Genomic DNA, 22,264 nt, shown 5'->3' on the forward strand with positions numbered 1-22,264 from the left:
TTCAGGTCTTTGTCAGCTGACCTAAATAGCGGTCAATTGCCAAAATCTTCAAATTACAAACCATGAAAACGAGGGGAAAACTTAAACCTGCTGATAATTCCAGCCCTGGTTCCTTCACACTGCCTAATGCCAGGCGTGGGCTAGTGGGGTAGGAAGCCCCCCAGCATTGAATGATGGCTGGTGGAGCTTCATCCAATGCTTTGAGGATGAGGTGGTGTGGTGATGATCATCATTCAACATCCTGACCTCACTAAATGCTCTTGATGCTTAATGCAGTTCAATTCGATTCAATTTTATTTCTATATATTTTTACAACAAATGTCTCAAAGCAGCTTTACAGAGATCCAGGTCCAGGCCTCTTTTGAGCAAGCTAGTGGCAACAGTGGCCAGGAAAAACTCCCTCGGGTCGAGAGGAAGAAACCTTGAGAGGAACCTAGACAATCAAATCCTCACAGCAATGCTACAGTATCTAGTAGAAAGCCTTCACTGGACTGAAGAGCATGTAAGAAAAATCTTGGGTGAAATAAAGCACAAAGAAATACAGGCTGCATTTGTACAGTGAAATTTTACAAAAGTGCCTTTACTCTTTAGACATTAGGTGTGTTAAAGTTCTACTCCAATTAAAGCCCTGTTTAAGACCCGAGTTCGGGTCAGTGAACTTTTATTTTAGGCTACATGGGAATAGTCTGCTGAGTTTCAAAGTGCAGGTGAGTTCACAGTGTTGCAACAACAGTGAATCTTTACAGGTTTACTGAACTTTGTTTGCGGAGGCTTCCTATACAGAAAGGTCTTTGACCTCCTGACAGGTAACTATAACACATTTGGGAATGGAGAATGACTGCCACGAAACTCCCTCTCCTCCCCCTCCTGGTTGTACAGTATAAAGCTCTGAGCAGCTGTGGTGTCCTGCAGTTCCCTCAGAATGGAGTCTGTGCTGAGATATCTGGACTGGACGTCCGTGGGCTTGGGCCTGCTGGGTGGTCTGCTCACTCTGCTTCTGCTGGAGGTCTTCAGGTTGAACTCGTCCAGGAGCCGGAACCCCCCCGGGCCCAAACCCCTGCCCTTCGTGGGGAACATGCCCCAGCTCATGAAGGATCGAATGGCTTACATCAAATTGGTCAGTTTCCTGTTATTTTTTATTAGAGGTAGTTTATATGGAACCTGTGGTGAGACCGATACATTTTCAGCTGGTTGATTCAGTCCCAAATCACCTGTAATCGCTTACTAAGCCCAAAAATGCAACTACCAGGGTCTTCGTAGAGTCTACTGGCTTTCTTTTATCTGTTCTCTCAGACACAGTGACCATTCTCCAATTTTCCCACCTTTTCCGCTGTGGTTTATGGTCCCGTCCAGAAATATGCAGTTAATGGAGGCGATGACTAGGAGGACCTTCTGGCCTGGCCAGAACTCGGGGGTCACAAGTTTGAATCCTGAGCCTTACCACTTTGCCATCAGAGGCCGGAGTCCAAGAGAGCACAATTGCCAGTGCTCCTTCTGGGTGGGTAGATGGCGCTCTCTCCTCTCAACACCACTCTTAAAGTGGTCTTAGCCGGCACAAGCAACTGGTGCTGCGGGGCTGGGGACCCGACGCTTTCCTCAGAGCATGTTGGCTGCCTGGCAATGCTGCATCAGTGGCAGTTCGAAAAGCGATGATAGCTGACTTTGCATGTAAAGTCCGTACCCTCCTAGTGTCGGGAGCATGGCTAGTGCTAGGGGGTATGAATGAGTGGGTTAATTCGCAGGTTGGTGATTTATTTTTTTTTTTGCCTCACAAAAGGTCCATCAGGTCAATGCTGATGGATCCCACACTGAAAGGTAGATGTTCTAACACGTGGAGCATTGAAGCATCGGAGCATCGGTTACAGATGTTTCTTCATCTAGCAGAAAAATCCTCTGTGGTGGTCCGGCTATTTTTGGCTAAAATCTGAATTGCTCATCACCACCCCCCCCCCCCCCCCCCCCCCCCAACAAGTGGCTCATTGTTGTCACAGTATGCCAAGAAAGCAACTGCCTTATACTGATGCTTGCAACCCTTCCCCTAAGTTGTAGGTACAATGATACTCTAACTAACACCCCTCCAGATGCCGAAATATGGGGAGATGTGCTCCGTTTACCTGGGAAGGAAGCCAACGATCGTGCTGAATACTGTGGAGATTGCCAAAGAGGCTTTTATTCAGAATGGGGCCATGTTTTCTGGGAGGCCAGACATCCCTTTAGTACGCTGGTTCAACAAAGGCTATGGTGAGTATTGTAAAACTTCCTAACTTTAATTTCAGCCTCCTGTAGGTGATTCATGATCCTGATGATGGTTCTACCCTTTTCATTCCCACCCTCTCTCTTTGTGCCTCTCTCAGGTATCGTGATGGCCCCTTACGGTCATTCTTGGCGACAGCAGCGCCGGTTCGCTCTGCACACTCTGCGGGACTTTGGACTGGGGAAGAAAAGTGTGGAGGAGCGAGTTGCCGAGGAGGCACGGTACCTCATCAAGGAGATGCTCAAGCAAGAAGGTAGAGGAGTAGCTGTAGTTTAGTTCACGATTGATCTTACTCCAGGACATCCTGGTCTCAACTTTTTGTCATCTTCTATCATTTGTCCTGAAGGGAAGCCTTTTTACCCCATCCACCCGATAATGAACGCAGTCTCCAACATCATCTGCTCCATTATCTTTGGAGACCGCTTTGAGTACGAAGACAAGCGCTTTGCTAGTCTGCTGGAAATCCTAAATGACAACATTCGGTTTGTAGGATCTCATGTGGCTCAGGTAACAACCAGCAGGTCATTTCTTCAGTTAATTTTCACAGTAAAGTTTACAATCTAAATTTTTGTAATCATTTAACCTTGTCCAGGCAATCGGCAAGTAGACAACCAGGAACAGAGCTTTCTGAGGTGTAAATCTAGAGCAAATGTGTGAAATTCATACCTTAAGACTTAACTTGAATCCTGCTACAGTACTTTTTCATATTCCCCCCACAGATCCTTAACTTGGTCCCCATTATAAAACACTTCCCGGGGCCACAACAGAGGATCTGGCACAATGCAAACTCCTTAAAGCAGTTCATTCGTGAAATGGTGGAGGAGCACAGAAAGACTCTGGACCCAGAAAACCCCCGGGACTTCATCGACGCCTACCTGGTTGAGATGATCAAGGTAAGAGGTCAAACTGTAGGAAAAGTAGGCAGGCAACCACCAGGGTGAGAAGAACAATTGGACACTTTACAGTTTCTTTACAGTCCTCCAGCACACGTATCCATCACCGGCTTAATGAAATGGCTGCTGCCCGCATCAGATTCAAATCCCTGACTCTGGCCCACAAAGCTGTCTGAGTAGTTAACAGGTCCTGCAGGATTTGATTTGCTTAGACTAGACATTTTCTTAAAGCTGACATGTTTAAAAATGAAATATTCTCTCATTCTGAGCAGCAAGAGTCAAATGAAGAATCCACGTTTCATGAGGAGAACATGTTAAGGTCGACCGCCGACCTGTTCGCTGCTGGGACAGAAACTACGGCGAACACTCTTAGATGGGGCCTCATTTACATGATGGAACACCCTGATGTGCAAGGTACTGCCTGCTACATGTCCCCTTTTACCATTCGTTTGTGCCTGATTTTAATTTGCCCTTGTGCCTGAAATGTCCTTTTCTGACGGTTTCCTGTATGTCTTGTTGACCTCAGAGCGCTGTCACAAGGAGATTGTTCAAGTTCTGGGTTTTGACCGTTTTCCCTCCATGGATGACCGTCCACGGCTCCCCTACACTTACGCCACTGTTCATGAGATTCAGCGCAGTGCTAACATCGTTCCTCTTGGCGTGGTGCATCAGACCACCCAACCAACAAAGCTGCGAGGATACCAGATCCCTGCGGTAACTTCTGAAACCTAGCAGATCTTTCTGTTTTTATAATAAAATAGATAAAGTGAACCATTCATTTTCCATTCATTTTTCTCATGGCAGGGAACAGATATCATGCCCAACCTAACAGCCATCCTGACTGACAGGGAGCACTGGAAGTACCCAGACACGTTCAACCCAGAGAACTTTCTGGATGAGAAAGGGCAGTTCTGCAAAAATGACTCCTTTCTGCCCTTTTCTCTGGGTGAGTCTGCAGCCGGTGTCTAGCTGAGGGCCTGACTTCAAATGAGTTGAGAATGTAGAGTTATGTATGTGAATGTCAGCATTGGGATGATTTATCTGTTCTTCTTCAGGTCCGAGGGTCTGTCTAGGTGAGACTTTGGCAAGGACTGAGCTCTTCATATTCTTCACCTCTCTGCTGCAACGACTGAAGTTCTCATGGCCTCCTGGAGCTCCACGCCCAAACATAAATGGCATTGTGGGCATAGTCCGCACTACTTTACCCTTCGATACAATCTGCCGTAGCAGGGAGACCACCCACTAAATCAGACCATGTTCAGTCTTTAAGTAATGAACAGGGATCTTCAACCCAGGAGGACCTTATGTGGTTTTATGGACACATCTGATCAATAAGAGCACATAGGGTTATGTCAGGACTGACCTGGGATACTTGTATAATAAGTGATTTTACTATTGATTACATTTTATTGATTACATTGATTGTCTTCCTTGAACTGTATTTTATTTAATTTGAACATGCAATGAGATTCATAGGGCCTGCCATGTTCTTAAATTTTTGGATTATATAAAGAATCTTAATCTTGATCGTAAGGTGACGTTCTTATTGATAATTGTAAAATGCTGATGTCTGCTGTGTAAAAAATAAACACACTTTCTGGCTTCAATCCCAGCTGTGGTCTTTTGGTAGCGAGCACTTCTTTACTCATTCCTTCTGACAAAAGTCACTCATCTCTGTTCATTTAAGCCACCACACATGGGCTAGGTTTTTTAAGTTGGAGTCATTCTATTGAGGGATTTGCTTGAGGTTTTTTAGTTGTTGTCCGGTTGCAAGGTCATGGTCTAGCTTCAGGTGGGTGCTCAAGCAGGCTCCTTGGAGGAAGGCTCAGGCTTTAACGGCTAGTATATTGGGCTTGTAGCAGGCTTCCTAAGGAGACCGTGAGAAGGCTTCTCCCTCCTGTTTGTGAATGTCACACTTCTGTCTCATGGCCGTTATAGCGCTAACGCTAGAGAGATCTGGATAGTGAGATCCAGCCGGAGAGCCCGGTTTCCCCACAACCAACAAGCTTATCACACATCTTGAACCCTGAATAGCAGCAGAAAACATGAGATCCGAGACCACAGAGATTTTCTCCCACAGCATGCAGAGTCCTCAGCTCCTCCATTAGCTCAGCCTGGTAGGTGGAGAGGAGCAACAAAGCCTTGAGAGCTCTAGCTGCCGATGTAGAGGACCCATATAACATCTATCAGGTGGATGCTAAGAATCGCTCTATTTTATCTGTGAGGGACAGCTAGGATGATAGGGCAGCTTTCCTATCCAGGTGATGATGTTGGGCTACTGGATTGTGATCTGAGGGAACACAGATAAACTCAAACAGACCTTTAGAGTGATGCTAAGGTTCCAATGGTCACAGAAATAACTTGAATCTGAATAAATAAAAATTCTATGAAAATGAACCAATGAAAATCCAACACTGATTTTGAACCATGCTTCAACAGAATTATTTAAAAAAATAAACTCAGGCCTGGACAAAAATGATGGTACCCCTGAAAATAATGTGACCAAAGGGACATGTTAAATCAAGGTCTGTCCACTAATTAGCATCACAGGTGTCTACAATCTTGTAATCATTCAGTGGGCCTATATATAGGGCTACAGGTAGTCACTGTGCTGTTTGGTGACATGGTGTGTACCACACTCAATGTGGACCAGAGGAAGTGAAGGAAAGAGTTGTCTCAGGAGATTAGAAAGAAAATTATAGACAAGCATGTTAAAGGTAAAGGTTATAAGACCATATCCAAGCAGTTTGATGTTCCTGTGACTACAGTTGCACATATTATTAAGAAATTTAAGATCCATGGGACTGTAGCCAACTTCCCTGGACGTGGCCACAGGAGGAAAATTGATGATAAATCAAAGAGACAGAAAATATGAATGCAAACAAAAGAGCCTAGAAAAACTTCTAAAGAGATTAAAGGTGAACTTCAAGCTCAAGGAACATCAGTGTCAGATCGCACCATCCATCGTTGTTTGAGCCAAAGTGGACATCATGACGACCAAGGAGGACACCATTGTTGAAAACAAATCATAAAAAAGCTAGACTGGAATTTGCCAAACTACATGTTGACAAGCCCCAAAGCTTCTGGGAGAATGTCCTATGGACAGATGAGACAACAATGGAACTTTTTGCCAAGGCACATCAGCTCTGTGTTCACAGACAAAAAATTGAAGCATATCAAGAAAAGATCACTGTCCCTACTGTGAAACATGGAGGAGGCTCTGTTATGTTCTGGGGCTGCTTTGCTGCATTTGGCACAGGGTGCCTTGAATCTATGCAGGGTACAATGAAATCTCAAGACTATCAAGGGATTCTAGAGAGAAATGTGCTGCCCAGTGTCAGAAAGCTTGGTCTCAGTCGCAGGTCATGGGTCTTGCAACAGGATAATGATCCAAAAACACCCAAGATTGGCTAAGAGGAAAACATTGGACTATTCTGAAGTGGCCTACTATGAGCCCTGACTGAAATCCTATTGAGCATCTTTGGAAGGAGCTGAGAAAAGGAAAAGGCACCCTTCAAACCGGAGACAACTGGAGCAGTTTGCTCATGAGGAGTGGGCCAAAATACCTGATGAGAGGTGCAGAAGTCTCACTGACAGTTACAGGAATTGTTTGATTGCAGTGATTGCCCCAAAAGGTTGTGCAACAAAAGATTAAGTTAAGGGGGGCATCATTTCTCTCCAGGTCTGTTTCATTAGTTTATTTTTTAAATAATTCTGTTGAGCATGGTTCAAATCAGTGTAGGATTTTCATTTGTTCATTTTCATAGAATTTTTATTTATTACTTTTGTTAGATTCAAGTTGTGACCATGATCTAACTGAGGGGTACCAACAATTTTGTCTATGTGTGTATACATTGCGATAATGTAAAGGTTTAATACAATTAAAGCCAAGAAGCGTGTTTGTGTGTGTTCCTGAACTTTATCACACTGAAAAGTCTTTGACCTACTCTCAGGTAACTTTTAACACATTTGAGAATTGAGAATGACTGTCATAAAACTTTCCCCATCTCCTCCCCCTTCTGTTTGAATAAAGGAGTATAAAGCTCTGAGCGGCTGTGGTGTCTTGCAGTTCTCTCAGAATGGAATCTATGCTGAGATATCTGGACTGGACGTCCATGGGCTTGGCCCTGCTGGGTGGTCTGCTCACTCTGCTTCTACTGGAGATCTTCAGGTTGAACTCGTCCAGGAGCTGGAGCCCTCCCGGACCTAAACCACTGCCCTTCGTGGGGAACCTGCCCCAGCTCTTGGAGAATCAAATGGCCTACATCAAATCGGTCAGTTTCCTGTTTTTCTTGAGGTAGTATTTTTGCAACCTATCATAAGACTGATACGTTTCCTCAGGTTGATTCCTCTCATTTTAAGCTTTGAGTTCTGTCATTGATTTGTATCTGAATATTGCTCTGCAATGCTCCAAAGATCTTGGAATTTCAATCAAACTATTGTATCTGACAGAAGTAGAGTGCTGGAAGGTCTTACCTTGACATGTGTTATAAAGTCTGCATTGTGTTCAGTATCAGTCAGCCATTAATCATCTGTAATCCTTCACCTCCCCCATAAAAGCACCTGCCAGGATCTTTGCAGAGCCTTTGACTGCTTCCTTTTATCCATTATTTTAGACACAATGAGCCTTTTATTAGGTTAATGAAATATTTTCTCTACCTAATGCGTACCATAGCATGAATTCTTCTTACCTTTTCCACCGTGGTGTATGGTGCCAGTCAGGTGGCCAGGATTTTGCAGGTCATGGAGGAGGTGAGCAAGAGGACCTTCTGTCCTGGTCAGAACTCTTGCAGTTGAAGCAGCCGATTGTAACCTTGTTGTATGTTGTTCCTGGAGGTTGGTATTCCTGAGGTTTCCATCAGTCGACCATCAGGCAGAACATTAAGGACCATGGTGGAACTGATGCATGCCGCTTGGGATCCGGATGTTTCTGAAATGAAAACGCAGTTCATGGGCAATAGCGGTTTTCCATAGGGCCCTTCCATGCTGATTGGGAGGGAGGGTCTTCAGAGTTGCCAGAGAGAAATCTTATAACACATGGAGCACTTGTGGCGGATGAAGAAAGGCAGACCTGGTCCTTGGGGGCATCTCTGTTCAAAATCCTTTGTGGTGGTCTGGCCACTTTGTTCTAAGATCTGAGGTGTTTACTCTTGTAACTGCTAGTGGGTCTCAGCTTTGTAGAAACCTCTGAGGACTAGGTTCATGGATTATGGAGAGATACAGAATCAGGATCGGTAGAGGAGGAAAAACACTGAGCTACAAAAGACTACAACTAACTGCTCAGCCAATGGAGTACAGTATTCATACTTCTTCCCCCCAAAAGTTTAGGTACAATAAACCTCTTTCCTTACTCCAGATGCCAAAATACGGGGAAATGTGCTCCATGTACCTGGGAAGGAAGCCAACCATTGTGCTGAATACCATGCAGATTGCAAAGGAAGCTTTAGTTCAGAATGGGGCTGTGTTTTCTGGAAGGCCAAGCATACCTTTATCACGCTGGCTCAACAACGAGCATGGTGAGTATGGCATATCTCAATAACTTCTGTGATTTGTTTTGTTACCTCATTTTAGGACACATGGTATCATGGTATATGATGGTCTCCCTACAGACAACTCATAGTTCCTCTTTCTGCCTTTTTCACTCTCTACCTCCCTCTGCCCATTTCAGGTATTATAGTGGCCCCTTACGGTCATTCTTGGCGACAGCAGCGCCGGTTTGCTCTGCACACTCTTCGGGACTTTGGACTGGGGAAGAAAACTGTGGAGGAACGAGTGGCCGAGGAGGCGCAGCACCTCATCAAGGAGATGCTCAAACATGAAGGTAGAGGAGTAGCTGTAGTTGCGTTCACCAGTGGTCTTACTGCAGGACATCCTGGTCTCATCATCTTCTATCATTTGTCCTGAAGGGAAGCCTTTTTACCCCATCCACCCGATAATGAATGGAGTCTCCAACATCATCTGCTCCATTGTCTTTGGAGACCGATTTGAGTACGATGACAAGCGCTTCGCTAGGCTGCTGGAAATCCTGAATGAGAACATTCGGTTTGCAGGATCACCCATGGCTCAGGTAACAATCAGCAAATGAAATCAGCATTGCCTTTGTTTCAGGCAATCAAAAGCAACTTTGGGATTATTTTGGGCAAATTGGGATTATATATAATGGGATTGTAATATATATACAGTCATGCCCGAAAGTATTCATACCCCTGTTAAAGTTTGACTTAAATTTACTTTTATTTAACCAGAAATTATATTTTTGCCTGGAAATGACACAGGCATCTCCCAGGAGATAACACGTTGATGTACAAGAGGCATCATTGTGGGAAAAAATATTTCTCAGCTTTTATACACATTTGAACAAAAAGTGGCATGTCCAAAATTATTCATACCCTTCTCAATAATTAATAGAAAAGCCTTTATTGGCTATTACAGCAATCAAACGCTTCCTGTAATTGCTGACCAGCTTTTTGCATGTCTCCACTGGTATTTTTGCCCATTCATCTTTAGTGATGAGCTCCAACTCTTTGAGGTTCGAGGGTCTCCTTGCCATCACCCTGATCTTTAGCTCCCTCCACAGATTCTCAATTGGATTCAAGTCAGGACTCTGGCTGGGCCACTGCAAAACATTAATGTTTTTGTCTGCTAACCATTTCTTCACCACTTTGGCTGTGTGTTTTGGGTCGTTGTCATGCTGAAATGTCCACCGGTTCCCAAGGCCAAGTTTCTCAGCAGACTGCCTGATGTTGTTGTTGAGAATCTTGATGTATTGCTCTTTTTTCATGGTGCCATTTACTGCGATCAAGTTCCCTGGTCCATTGGCTGAAAAACACCCCCAAAACATTAGGTTCCCACCACCATGTTTGACAGTGGGGATGGTGTTCTTAGGGTTGAAGGCTTCTCCTTTTTTACGCCAAATGGTGCACACATCATTGTGGCCAAACAATTCAATTTTTGTTTCATCTGACCATAAAACAGAACACCAGAAGTCTTCTTCTTTGTCCAGATGAGCATTTGCAAAGGTCAAGCGGGCTTTTGTGTGCCTTTTCTGGAGAAGTGGTGTCCTCCTTGGCCTGCGTCCGTGGAACCCAGCAGTGTGCAGTGTCCGTTGAACTGTCTGCCTTGAGATGTCGCCACCAGCAGAGTCCAGATTCACCAGGATGGCCTTGGTGCTGATCCTTGGATTTTTCTTCACCTCTCTCACTATTCTCCTGGCCAGCACAGGTGTCACTTTTGGCTTCCGACCACATCTTCTGAGATTTTCCACAGTGCGGAACTTCTTGTATTTTTTAATAATACTTTGCACTGTAGCCACTGGAACTTGAAAACATTTTGATATGGCTTTATAGCCCTTTCCTGACTTGTGAGCGGCCACAATGCACAGCCGCAGGTCCTTAGTGAGCTCCTTTGTCTTAGCCATGACTGTCCACAAACCAACTGCAGAGAGCTGCTGTTTTTCTCCTGTTGAGTTGATTAAAACAGCTGTTCCCAATGAATCAGGGTAATTAGGATGCTTTAAAACAGCTTGGACTATTTGGAATGGTATAGAACTTTGGATTTTCCCATATACTGTGACAGTTTTCAAAGGGTATGAATAATTTTGGACATGCCACTTTTTGTTCAAATGTGTATAAAAGCTGAGAAATACTTTTTCCCACAATGATGCCTCTTGTACATCATCGTGTTATCTCCTGGGAGATGCCTGTGTCGTTTCAAGGCAAAAATATAACTTCTGGTTAAATAAAAGTAAATTTAAGTCAAACTTTGCCTGGGGTATGAATACTTTCGGGCATGACTGTATATATATATATATATATATATATATATATATATATATATATATATATATATATATATATATGTATGTGTATATATATGTATATGTATGTGTATGTGTATATGTATATATATGTATATGTATATGTATATGTATGTGTATATGTATATATATGTATATGTATATGTATGTGTATATGTATGTATATGTATATGTATGTGTATATATATATATATGTATATATGTATATATGTACATGTATGTGTATGTATATGTATGTGTATATATGTAACAAAAAACTCTTATTTCTTTCTTTCCTATAGATCTTCAACTTGGTCCCCTTCATAAAACACTTCCCGGGGCCACACCAGAAGATCAGGCACAATGTACTTGCCTTAAAACAGTTCATCCGGGAAGAGGTGAATGAGCACAACAAGACTCTGGACCCAGAAAACCCCCGGGACTTTATCGACGCCTACCTGGTTGAGATGACCAAGGTAAGAGGTCAAGCTGCAGGAGAAGTAGGCAGGCAACCACCTAATTGACAACAAGGACCTTCACTGTGGCACACTTTGCAGTCCTCCAGCACATGTTTAATGAGTTGTCCGTTAGCAATCAGGCTAAATCAGCTGTTTTAGAGTGAAGAAAGATGCAGGACACTGATCAGGTCATCTGATATGCTTGGACTGGAAGCTACTTCATTACTGAATTGAATATTTTCTTGTTTTGAGCAGCAAAAGTCAAATGAAGACTCTACGTTCCATGATGACAACATGTTGAAGTCGACCACTGACCTGTTTGTTGCTGGCACAGAAACTACGGCGACCACTCTTAGATGGGGCCTCATTTACATGATGGACCACCCTGATGTGCAAGGTACTGCTTGCTACATGTCACCCATTACCATTCATATGTCTTTGTGCTGTAAGGAACAGAAAGCCTTAAAATGTCCTTTTTCTGATGGTTTCCTGTATGTCTGGTTGACCACATCTCAGAGCGCTGTCATGAGGAGATCGCTAGAGTGCTGGGTTTTGACCGCTTTCCCTCCATGAATGACCGTGCACAGCTCCCGTACACTCACGCCACTGTTCATGAGATCCAACGTTGCGGGAACATCGTTCCTCTCAGTGTGGTGCATCAGACCACACAACCAACAGAGCTGAGAGGATACCAAATCCCTGCGGTAACTTCTGAAGCTTAGCAGATCTTTCTGTTTTTGCCTATTTATTAAAAATGTATAAAGTGAAACCTCCCTCTGATTGAACTTCCACTGATTTGTTTTCTTATGGCAGGGAACAGATATCATGCCCAACCTAACGGCCATCCTGACTGACAGGGAGCACTGGAAGTACCCAGATACGTTCAACCCAGAGAACTTTCTGGATGAGAAAGGGCAGTTCTGCAAAAATGACGCCTTCGTGCCCTTTTCTCTGGGTGAGTCTGCAGCCGGTGTCTAGCTGAGGGTCTGACTTCAAATGAGTTGAGAATGTAGAGTTATGTATGTGAATGTCAGCATTGGGATGATTTATCTGTTCTTCAGGTCCGAGGGTCTGTCTAGGTGAGACTCTGGCAAGGACTGAGCTCTTCATCTTCTTCACCTCTCTGCTGCAACGACTGAAGTTCTCATGGCCTCCTGGAGCGCCACGCCCAAACATGGACGGCATTGTGGGCCTAGTCCGCTCAAATTTACCCTTCGATACAATCTGCCGTAGCAGGGAGACCACCCACTGAATCAGACCAACATGTTCAGTCTTTAAGTAATGAACAGGGATCTTCAACCCTGGAGGACTTGGTTATTTGGTTTTATTTGGACACGTCTGATCAGTATCAATAACATAGTTATTATTATATATACAATTATATAAATAGAAGTACCTGGGATACTTGTACAATAAGTGATTTTACATTTTTCTTCTTAAAATCGTGTCTCTTATTAAAGTAGATTATTTGATTACATAAAGAATATTCATCTCAAACTTCAAGATGACGTTCTTAGTGATAATTTTTAAATGCTGATGTTGGCTTTGTAAAAATAAACACACCTTCCGGCTTCAGTCTCTGGTGTTGTGTCTGGTGGTGTTGGTAGGTAGACCTTCTTCTTTGCCCACTCTTCCTAACAGAAGTCACTCACCTCCGAGATGTTTCAGGCCATTCCAGTCAGCACACATGGGCTTATTCACATAGATGAACCTGAATGAAATAAACCTGAATGTCATTTACAAGCCATTTCTTATTAATATCAGTGCTGAACCTCATGAATTCTCTTTCGACTGAGTGGACACAAATTCCCACAAACACACTTCAGAATGCTGTTCCGAAGTTTTCCCAGAAGAGTAGTGGCTGTAACGGCCACAAAGAGGGTGAACCAACTCTAGGAAACTTAGTTCGCTGAATCAGGACTGAGGTATCACTCTACAAGAAACACCCCACGTGTGAACAACCATGGAAGTACCTATGGCACTATACCTGGCAGCTAGCTGACTGACCAGTCACAGCACTGATAAGGGAGCACGCGCCCAACAGTTGTTATGGAAATTATGGAAATCAAGTGAGCTAAATTTGGCCAAAACTACCTCTTGGAGAAAGCAGGCTTCCAGGCAAGGTGATATCTGATACACATTTTATTGAAATTATGCCGAGGGGTGGATTGGTTTGCATGAAGTGGTCGATTATGATCTCAGTGAGCATCCATAAGCTCTTTAAATAATAAGGTGCTAAAAAACAGACCTTTTGAAAACTTTACCTTTGATGCTGTTTCCATAAAGAACATATCAGAAGATGGTCCTTTTAAGAAAAGTAAAAAACAGCGTAAATGAGATGTGCATGTGCAAAGAATGTGATTTCAATGCTTCTTGGTGTCACATCTTTCCCCCATAACTGTCGACCGCCTGGATTCCAATTCCCAGAATCCTTCGCCCCATGAGGTCACTATTGCACTATCCACTGCACCTAATCAGGGACTCTTTCTCCGTTCCCGTTCACCGGAGTACTGATTTGTTTATATACCTGTATTATGTATTTTGTATTATGTATTGCCAACATTTACGTTGCTTACTAAGCGTTTCTCTTTTGTTTTGACTTCCTTTTTGTGCACTGACTACGTCCTGTTTACCCATGTTTTTGACTCTCAGATTTTTGCCCCTCTGGTTTGGTTGTTTGTATGATTGCTCTTCAGGTGTCGACCCTGGCTAGCATCTCGGTTTATTGTTCTGCTCTGTCTTGGTGTTTTGTTGATGTTTTGTCTTGCTCTGCTCCTTGTATTTAAGTACTTTCGCTATTGGATATCCACAAGTGTCTGACTCGTTTCCTAGTCATCACACCTGGCTTGAAAATGGGAAAACTATTTCCAAGGCCTACGTTCAAGGCATGAGGTATTTATGTTTTTAGGCTACATGGGAACAGTTTATTCAGTTGTAACAACTGTGTTGTTTGTGTGTGTTCCTGAACTTCGTCCAGAGTACTTTATCACACTGAAATGACTTTTAACACATTTGAGAATCGAGAATGACGGTCATTAAACTTTCCCTGTCTCCTCCCCCTCTTGTTTGCATAAAGGAGTATAAAGCTCTGAGCAGCTGTGGTGTCCTGCAGTTCCCTCAGAATGGAGTCTGTGCTGAGATATCTGGACTGGACGTACGTGGGCTTGGCCCTGCTGGGTGGTCTGCTCACTCTGCTTCTGCTGGAGGTCTTCAGGTTGAACTCATCCAGGAGTCGGAACCCCCCCGGACCCAAGCCACTGCCTTTCGTGGGGAACATGCCCCAGTTAATGAAGAATCAAATGGCTTACATCAGATCGGTCAGTTTCCTGTTATTTTTTATTAGAGGTAGTTTATGTGCAACCTGTCGTAAGACAGATAAGTTTCCTCTGGTTGATTCCTCTCATTTTTAAGCTCTAAGTTGATTGATTTGCATCTGAAGATTGCTCTGTAATGCTATTAAGATCTTGGAATTTCTATTAAACTGTTGTATCTGACAGAAGTAGAGTGCTGGAAGGTCTTACCTTGACATGTTCATAAAATTTGCCTTCTGTCTGCACTGTGTTCAGTATCATTTAGGCCAAAATCACCTGTAATCCCTTACTGAGTCCAAAAAGGCAACTGCCAAGGTCTGTAGAGTCTTCTACTGGCTTACTTTATCCGTTATTTCAGACACAACAAACCTTTTAGTAGGTTAATTTCTTCCACATTTTCCACTGTGGTTTATGATGCTAGCCCGGAGAATAAGAACTTGAAGACATTACATTTACATTAGTCACCCATTGGGCAAAAGATTAAGGAGGATGGCGAGGTAAAGTAGTGGGGATGCCATTGCTTCTGAAGCAGAAGCATGGTTCATGGGCAATAGATTTGGAAGTGGTTTTCCAAAGGGTCCCATCATGTCCATGCTGATGGGGAGAGAGGGTCTTCAGAGGTGCCAGTGGGAGATCTTTTGACACATGGAGCCTTAACGGCAGTTGTTTTAACCTCTCAGAAATGTAGAGACCTACCTATCTGCTTCCTTGGGGGCATCTTTGTTCAAAATCCTTTGTGATGGTCTTGCCACTTTGGGCTAAGATCTGAGTTGCTTACTGTTACTGGTGACTGCTCTCAGCTTAATGGAAAACTCTGATGAGTGGGTCTATTGTTTATGTAGAGATATAGCCTGGACTCAAGACTTATTTGCACATAGGCAACAAAAGACCATTTGAGGATTTGTGCAATGTGTACCAAATATAGCTCAACCTTCATGCACAAATTGTTGAAGCAATCCAGACAAGCAAAAAACAAATTACTTGAACAGAGAATGTTACAAAACAACCCATGTAATTGTATTACCTGAACCTACACCTTATCCAAAACTTAACCATAGTAGAATGTGAAATTCTTACAGATTGATGAACTGGCACCCACAAAGGATGCTGTGGAGGGCAAAAGGGAAGATCCCCAGACACAACAGTGAGAGGAGAAGTTGGTCCCTGGGCAAAGGAGGTGGTTAATATGAGATCTTATATGTCACTCATGGAGTTTCCCCTTTGTTGACCCTTCTCAGAATTTTGATTGGCCCTTTCATCAAGGAGCGAACTTATTCATCCATTGCACAGGACCAGGATAATCTTTAATCTTAAGCAGAAGATTATACATTGTCCACTGTTCTCCAGTCTGTCTCTCTCTCTGGCTGTGTGGGCATAAACATGACAACAGGGTTACAGGGTTATTTGGAACTTTTGCCTCGGATTAACTGCTAAGGTTTTTCTATTATTTTCTCTCTTGGCTGTCAGTAAACCTTTGACACTCCTCCAGATGCCGAAATACGGGGAGATGTGCTCCATGTACCTGGGAAGGAAGCCAACCATTGTGCTGAATACCATGCAGATTGCAAAGGAAGCTTTAGTTCAGAATGGGGCTGTGTTTTCTGGAAGGCCAAGCACACCTTTATCATATTGGTTCAAGGATTATTATGGTGAGTATCATATATATCTGAATAACGTCTTTTATTTGTTTTGTTTCCACTTGGTCTACACTGTCTTTCTACAGACAACTCAGACTCCTGTCTTCTACATTTTACTCCCATGTTGTTCCACTATCTCTCTTTCTTTCTGCCTCTACCTTGCTCTGCCAATCTCAGGTATTGTGCTGGCCAGTTACGGTCATTCTTGGCGACAGCAGCGCCGGTTCGCTCTGCACACTCTGCGGGACTTTGGACTGGGGAAGAAAACTGTGGAGGAGCGAGTGGCTGAGGAGGCGCGGTACCTCATCAAGGAGATGCTCAAGCAAGAAGGTAGAGGAGTAGCTGTAGTTGCGTTCACCAGTGGTCTTACTGCAGGACATCCTGGTCTCATCTTCTTCTATCATTTGTCCTGAAGGGAAACCTTTTTACCCCATCCACCCGATAATGAATGCAGTCTCCAACATCATCTGCTCTATTGTCTTCGGAGACCGATTTGAATATGATGACAAGCGCTTCGCTAGGCTGCTGGAAATCCTAAATGAAATAATTCGGTTTGCAGGATCACCCATGGCTCAGGTAACAACCAGCATGTGAAACCTTTGTACGGGCAATCAAAAGCAACTGAAGAACTGGGAACTCAGGTCTGAGGGTAAATTTAGAGTCAGTGTAGCTTTAGCACAATAATTTACCTTCATAGCATTGAATAGCATTTGCTGTCATAAGTCTACATCTTCCAACAAGTTAATGGTATTGTTATGTAAACAAAAAACTCTTATTTCTTTCTTTCCTATAGATCTTCAACTTGGTCCCCTTCATAAAACACTTCCCGGGGCCACACCAGAAGATCAGGCACAGTGTAATGGCCTTAAAACAGTTCATCCGGGAAGAGGTGAAGGAGCACAACAAGACTCTGGACCCAGAAAACCCCCGGGACTTCATCGACGCCTACCTGGTCGAGATGACCAAGGTAAGAGGTCAAGCTGCAGGAGAAGTAGGCAGGCAACCACCTAATTGACAACAATGACCTTCACTGTGGCACACTTGTGGTCCTGCCGGATCTGATATGCTTGGACTGGAAGCTACTTCATTACTGAATTGAATATTTTCTTGTTTTGAGCAGCAAAAGTCAAATGAAGACTCTACGTTCAATGATGACAACATGGTGAAGACGACCTATGACCTGTTTGTTGCTGGCACAGACACTACAGCGACCACTCTTAGATGGGGCCTCATTTACATGATGGACCACCCTGATGTGCAAGGTACTGCTTGCTACATGTCACCCATTACCATTCATATGTCTTTGTGCTGTAAGGAACAGAAAGCCTTAAAATATCCTTTCCTGTATGTCTGGTTGACCACATCTCAGAGCGCTGTCATGAGGAGATCGCTAGAGTGCTGGGTTTTGACCGCTTTCCCTCCATGAATGACCGTGCACAGCTCCCGTACACTCACGCCACTGTTCATGAGATCCAACGTTGCGGGAACATTGCTCCCCTCAGTGTGGTGCATCAGACCACACAATCAACAGAGCTGAGAGGATACCAAATCCCTGCGGTAACTTCTGAAGCTTAGCAGATCTTTCTGTTTTTACTTATTTATTAAAAATTAATAAAGAGAAACCTCCCTTCTGAGTGAAGTGATTTTTGCTATGACAGGGAACAGATATCACGCCCAACCTAACAGCCATCATGACTGACAGGGAGCACTGGAAGTACCCAGATACGTTCAACCCAGAGAACTTTCTGGATGAGAAAGGGCAGTTCTGCAAAAATGACGCCTTCCTGCCCTTTTCTCTGGGTGAGTCTGCAGCCGGTGTCTAGCTGAGGGTCTGACTTCAAATGAGCTGAGAATGTAGAGTTATTTATGTGAATGTCAGCATTGGGATGATTTATCTGTTCTTCTTCAGGTCCGAGGGTCTGTCTAGGTGAGACTCTGGCAAGGACTGAGCTCTTCATCTTCTTCACCTCTCTGCTTCAGCGACTGAAGTTCTCATGGCCTCCTGGAGCTCCACGCCCAAACATGGACGGCATTGTGGGCCTAGTCCGCTCAAATTTACCCTTTGATACAGTCTGCCATAGCAGGGAGACCACCCACTGAATCAGACCACCACGTTCAGTCTTTAAGTAATGAACAGGGATCTTCAACCCTGGAGGACTTGGTTATTTGGTTTTATTTGGACACATCTGATCAGTATTAATAAGAGCACATTGGGTTATGTCAGGACTGACCTGGGATACTTGTACAATAAGAGATTTTATACTTTTTTTCTTTTCCAAATATTTGTTAAATTCGTGGATGTTACAATGATATTCATAGTGCTTATCTTGTCTCTTATTAAAGTAGATTGTTTGATTTTATAAAAAATCTTAATTTCAAGCTTCAAGGTGGTGAAAATGGATTATGATGAAAATCTTCTTAGCAATAATTGTGAATTGCTGATGTTTCCTGTATAAAAACTAGCTGCAGTCTGGTGTTGTCTTTTAATTGTGAGCACTTCTTCTTAGCCCAATCGTTCTAACAGAAGTCACTCACCTTTGAGATGTTTCAGACCATTTCTTCTCTTGGGGTCATTCTGTTGTGGATTTGCTTGTTTGTTAAAGTTTAATAAAGATACTCTTACAAATCAAATTGAGTGTATGATTGGAAGCTAATGAGTCTCTGAGAAAAGACCCAAAGAAACAGCCCCACAGTTAAATCATCAGTGTTCACACAAACACAGTTAATAGAATATTACAGAGCTTCACTGGTGACATCCCACGTAAACAAAATTTGTAAGGCATGCCTTAATTATCTCATTCCCAAACCACTTCCCAAATCATGGCCTCAATTTAGGATCTCATTTCCATGACTTACCAAGTCATGGCTGCAACTTCCCATGCAACCTAGAATCTCGAAACCACATCTTACTAAGTCGTGGCCAAAGTTATGGCCAAGAATGTGTGGCGTAGGAACTTAGGATCTCATTCCCACACCTTACAATGGCCCTACAACTTAGGACATCATTCTTGTGCTTTACGAAGTCATGGCCACAGCTTAGGATATTGTTCCTGTGCCTTACTAAGGCATGGCTGCAACACAGGATCTCTTGGGAAGTGGTGTGGGTTGTGGTCTTGTTTCTACACCATAGCAATGTCTTCGTAAGGTGTGGTAACAAGATTCTAAGTTGCAGCCTGACTTATTAAGGCGTGAAAATGAGATAATTATGTTGTAGCCACTGCTTAGTCACGCATGGCTTAATTATCTTATCCCCATGCCACTTGTCAAGTCATGGCCTCAACTTAGGATCTCATTCCCCTGCCTTACATGGCCATGACTTAATTTTGTTTATGTGGGATCCTCCCTGCCCCTGGAACTACAACTACTACTACAAAATGTCTTTCTATGACCTAATCTTGTATTTTTAATAAATAATAATAATAAATAATTCAAAGCCTTACACCACACATGTACACAAATATAACTGCAGAAGGGTCATCATTAGACCCAATTTACTGGGGAAGATGTCCCAGTAAAATGCATCTGTTCCCCTCTAAAATCATGGCAGTAAAAATTCTGTTTTACTTTGGATTGCTGGTTACTTTATTTATGCTATACAAGTAACCACACTGTGATATAGACAATATAAATATTACAACTACTCATACTAGCTATTGTTATATTATTATTATTATTATTATTGTTATTATTATTGTTATTGTTGTTGTTGTTGTTGTTGTTGTTGTTGTTTTTGTTGTTATAAACAAGTAATATTATTAGGCAAGCAGAGGGGCTACAAATGTGTCCCTGTAATTTCTGTGTGTGCCCCAATACAGCAAATGGTCTAGAAAATACTGTGCAGGAAATAATAGCTTTCACTCATTAATTGGGAATTGGATTTGGTTTGTTTACTTTTTCCAGACCAGCTGTTTTGTATTAATTATATGGGATAACTACTGGTAATTATATGGGATAACTACTCATGAGGAGATCGCTAGAGTGCTGGGTTTTGACCGCTTTTCTTCAATGAATGATCGTGCACAGCTCCGTACACTCAAGCCACTGTTTATGAGATCCAGCGTTGTGCTAACATCGCTCCTCTCGGTGTAATGCATCAGACCACACAACCAACAGAGCTGTGAGTATATCAAATCCCTGCGTTAACTTCTGAAACTCCTTCTGTTTTTACCTATTTATTAAGAATTGATAAAGAGATACCTCTCTCTGAGTGAACTTCCACTAATTTTTCTCATGGCAGGGAACAGATATCACACCCAACCTAACAGCCATCATGACTGACAGGGAGCACTGGAAGTACCCAGATACGTTCAACCCAGAGAACTTTCTGGATGAGAAAGGGCAGTTCTGCAAAAATGACTCCTTCCTGCCCTTTTCTCTGGGTGAGTCTGCAGCTGGTGTCTAGCTGAGGGTCTGACTTCAAATGAGTTGAGAATGTATGTATGAGTTATGTATGTGAATGTCAGCATTGGGATGATTTATCTGTTCTTCTTTAGGTCCGAGGGTCTGTCTAGGTGAGACTCTGGCAAGGACTGAGCTCTTCATCTTCTTCACCTCTCTGCTCCAGCGGCTGAAGTTCTCATGGCCTCCTGGAGCTCCACCACCAGACACCCATAGCACTGCAGGCATAGTTTGCACTACTTTACCCTTCAATACAATCTGTCATAGCAGGGAGACCACCCACTGAATCAGAGTTTATCAACAACCTTAAGGACTTTATTCAGTCCTCTTTATCATCTAGTCATTCTCAAGAAGAGGACACTGGATGATTATGAGTAATAATAAATAAAAAATCTATGAAAATGAGCACAAATGGTAACAAAAGATCCCAGAAAAACATCTAAAGAGACTAAAGGTGAACTTCAAGCCTTCACACCATCCATCGTTGTCTAAGTGGACTTCATGGGAGACAACCAAGGAGGACACCATTGTTGAAAACAAATCATAAAAAAGCCAGACTGGAATTTGCCAAACTACATGTTGACAAGCCACAAAGCTTCTGGGAGAATGTCCTATGGACAGATGAGACAGTTTTTGCCAAGGCACATCAGCTCCATGTTCACAGATGGAAAAATAAAGCATATCAAGAAAAGAACACTGTCCCTACTGTGAAACATGGAGAAGGCTCAGTTATGTACTGGGGCTGCTTTGCTGCATCTGGCACAGGGTGTCTTGAATCTGTGCAGGGTACAATGAAATCTCAAGACATTCAAGGGATTCTAGAGAGAAATGTGCTGTTCGTTTGATTGCACTGATTGCCTCAAATAGTTGTGAAACAAAATATTAACTTAAGGGTACCATAATTTCTGTCCAGGCCATAAGTTTTTTTAAAATAATTCTGTTGAAGCATGGTTGAAAAGCAATGTCTGACCTTTATTTGTTAATTTTAATAGCATTTTTATTTGTTACTTTTGTCAGATTCAAGCTATTTCTGTGACCATTGTGGGTTTTTCTTTCATTAACCAAGGGAAACCAACAATTTTGTCCAAGTGTGTATAAGTGATTTTCAAGTTCTAATTCCAAATTGTTGTTATTTCATAACATCACTTTCTGTATTACGCTAGAAGCACCCAAACAATGGAATTGTCTCAAAGATTTCAACATACAACACTACCACATTTTCTGCTGTAATAAATAAACATAAGGACAATAATAAGGTACTGAGACCATTGGCCACTAAATGAACCGATCACATGTCATTGTGATATCTTTGGACTCTTATAAATACCTGGGTGTTCATCTGAACAACAAACTGGACTGGTCAGTCAACACTGCTGCACTCTACAAGAAAGGCCAGAGCAGACTCTACCTGCTGAGGAGATTGAGGTTTTTTGGAGTGCAGGGAGCGCTCCTGAGGACGTTCTTCGACACAGTGGTGGCATCTGCCATCTTTTATGGAGAGGTCTGCTGGGGCAGTAG

At 43.0% G+C, this 22,264-nt stretch overlaps 3 protein-coding genes across 4 annotated transcripts; all 3 read left to right on the top strand.

The window, feature by feature from the left end:
- The first annotated feature begins 913 nt into the window (after positions 1-913).
- On the top strand, positions 914-4,393 carry LOC140576708 (cytochrome P450 2B4-like). The gene is made up of 9 exons (XM_072696250.1): positions 914-1,117; positions 2,082-2,241; positions 2,355-2,507; positions 2,601-2,761; positions 2,974-3,147; positions 3,420-3,561; positions 3,674-3,861; positions 3,952-4,093; positions 4,203-4,393. Exons 1-9 carry the CDS (start codon positions 923-925, stop codon positions 4,391-4,393), a joined length of 1,506 nt encoding a protein of 501 aa, XP_072552351.1. The 5' UTR covers positions 914-922.
- Positions 4,394-7,217: 2,824 nt separating this feature from the next.
- LOC140576705 (cytochrome P450 2B4-like) lies at positions 7,218-12,965 on the top strand. Its single transcript, XM_072696246.1, has 9 exons — positions 7,218-7,421; positions 8,504-8,663; positions 8,816-8,968; positions 9,054-9,214; positions 11,245-11,418; positions 11,656-11,797; positions 11,917-12,104; positions 12,214-12,355; positions 12,462-12,965. The coding sequence occupies exons 1-9, from the start codon at positions 7,227-7,229 to the stop codon at positions 12,650-12,652; spliced, it is 1,506 nt and encodes a 501-aa protein (XP_072552347.1). The 5' UTR covers positions 7,218-7,226; the 3' UTR covers positions 12,653-12,965.
- A 1,537-nt stretch (positions 12,966-14,502) lies between these two features.
- On the top strand, positions 14,503-18,979 carry LOC140576688 (cytochrome P450 2J2-like). Of its 2 annotated transcripts, none has more exons than XM_072696224.1 (9): positions 14,503-14,717; positions 16,201-16,360; positions 16,526-16,678; positions 16,764-16,924; positions 17,142-17,315; positions 17,469-17,610; positions 17,718-17,905; positions 18,007-18,148; positions 18,258-18,979. In XM_072696224.1, the coding sequence occupies exons 1-9, from the start codon at positions 14,523-14,525 to the stop codon at positions 18,446-18,448; spliced, it is 1,506 nt and encodes a 501-aa protein (XP_072552325.1). In that variant the 5' UTR covers positions 14,503-14,522; the 3' UTR covers positions 18,449-18,979. The 2 variants fall into 2 exon arrangements, with proteins under 2 accessions (XP_072552325.1, XP_072552327.1); XM_072696226.1 differs by having other exon boundaries at positions 14,649-14,717; positions 14,967-16,360.
- The last annotated feature ends 3,285 nt before the right edge of the window (positions 18,980-22,264 follow it).

The sequence above is a fragment of the Salminus brasiliensis genome, chromosome 14 (genome assembly GCF_030463535.1).
Source record: "Salminus brasiliensis chromosome 14, fSalBra1.hap2, whole genome shotgun sequence".
In the NCBI taxonomy this organism is placed as follows: Eukaryota; Metazoa; Chordata; class Actinopteri; order Characiformes; family Bryconidae; genus Salminus; species Salminus brasiliensis.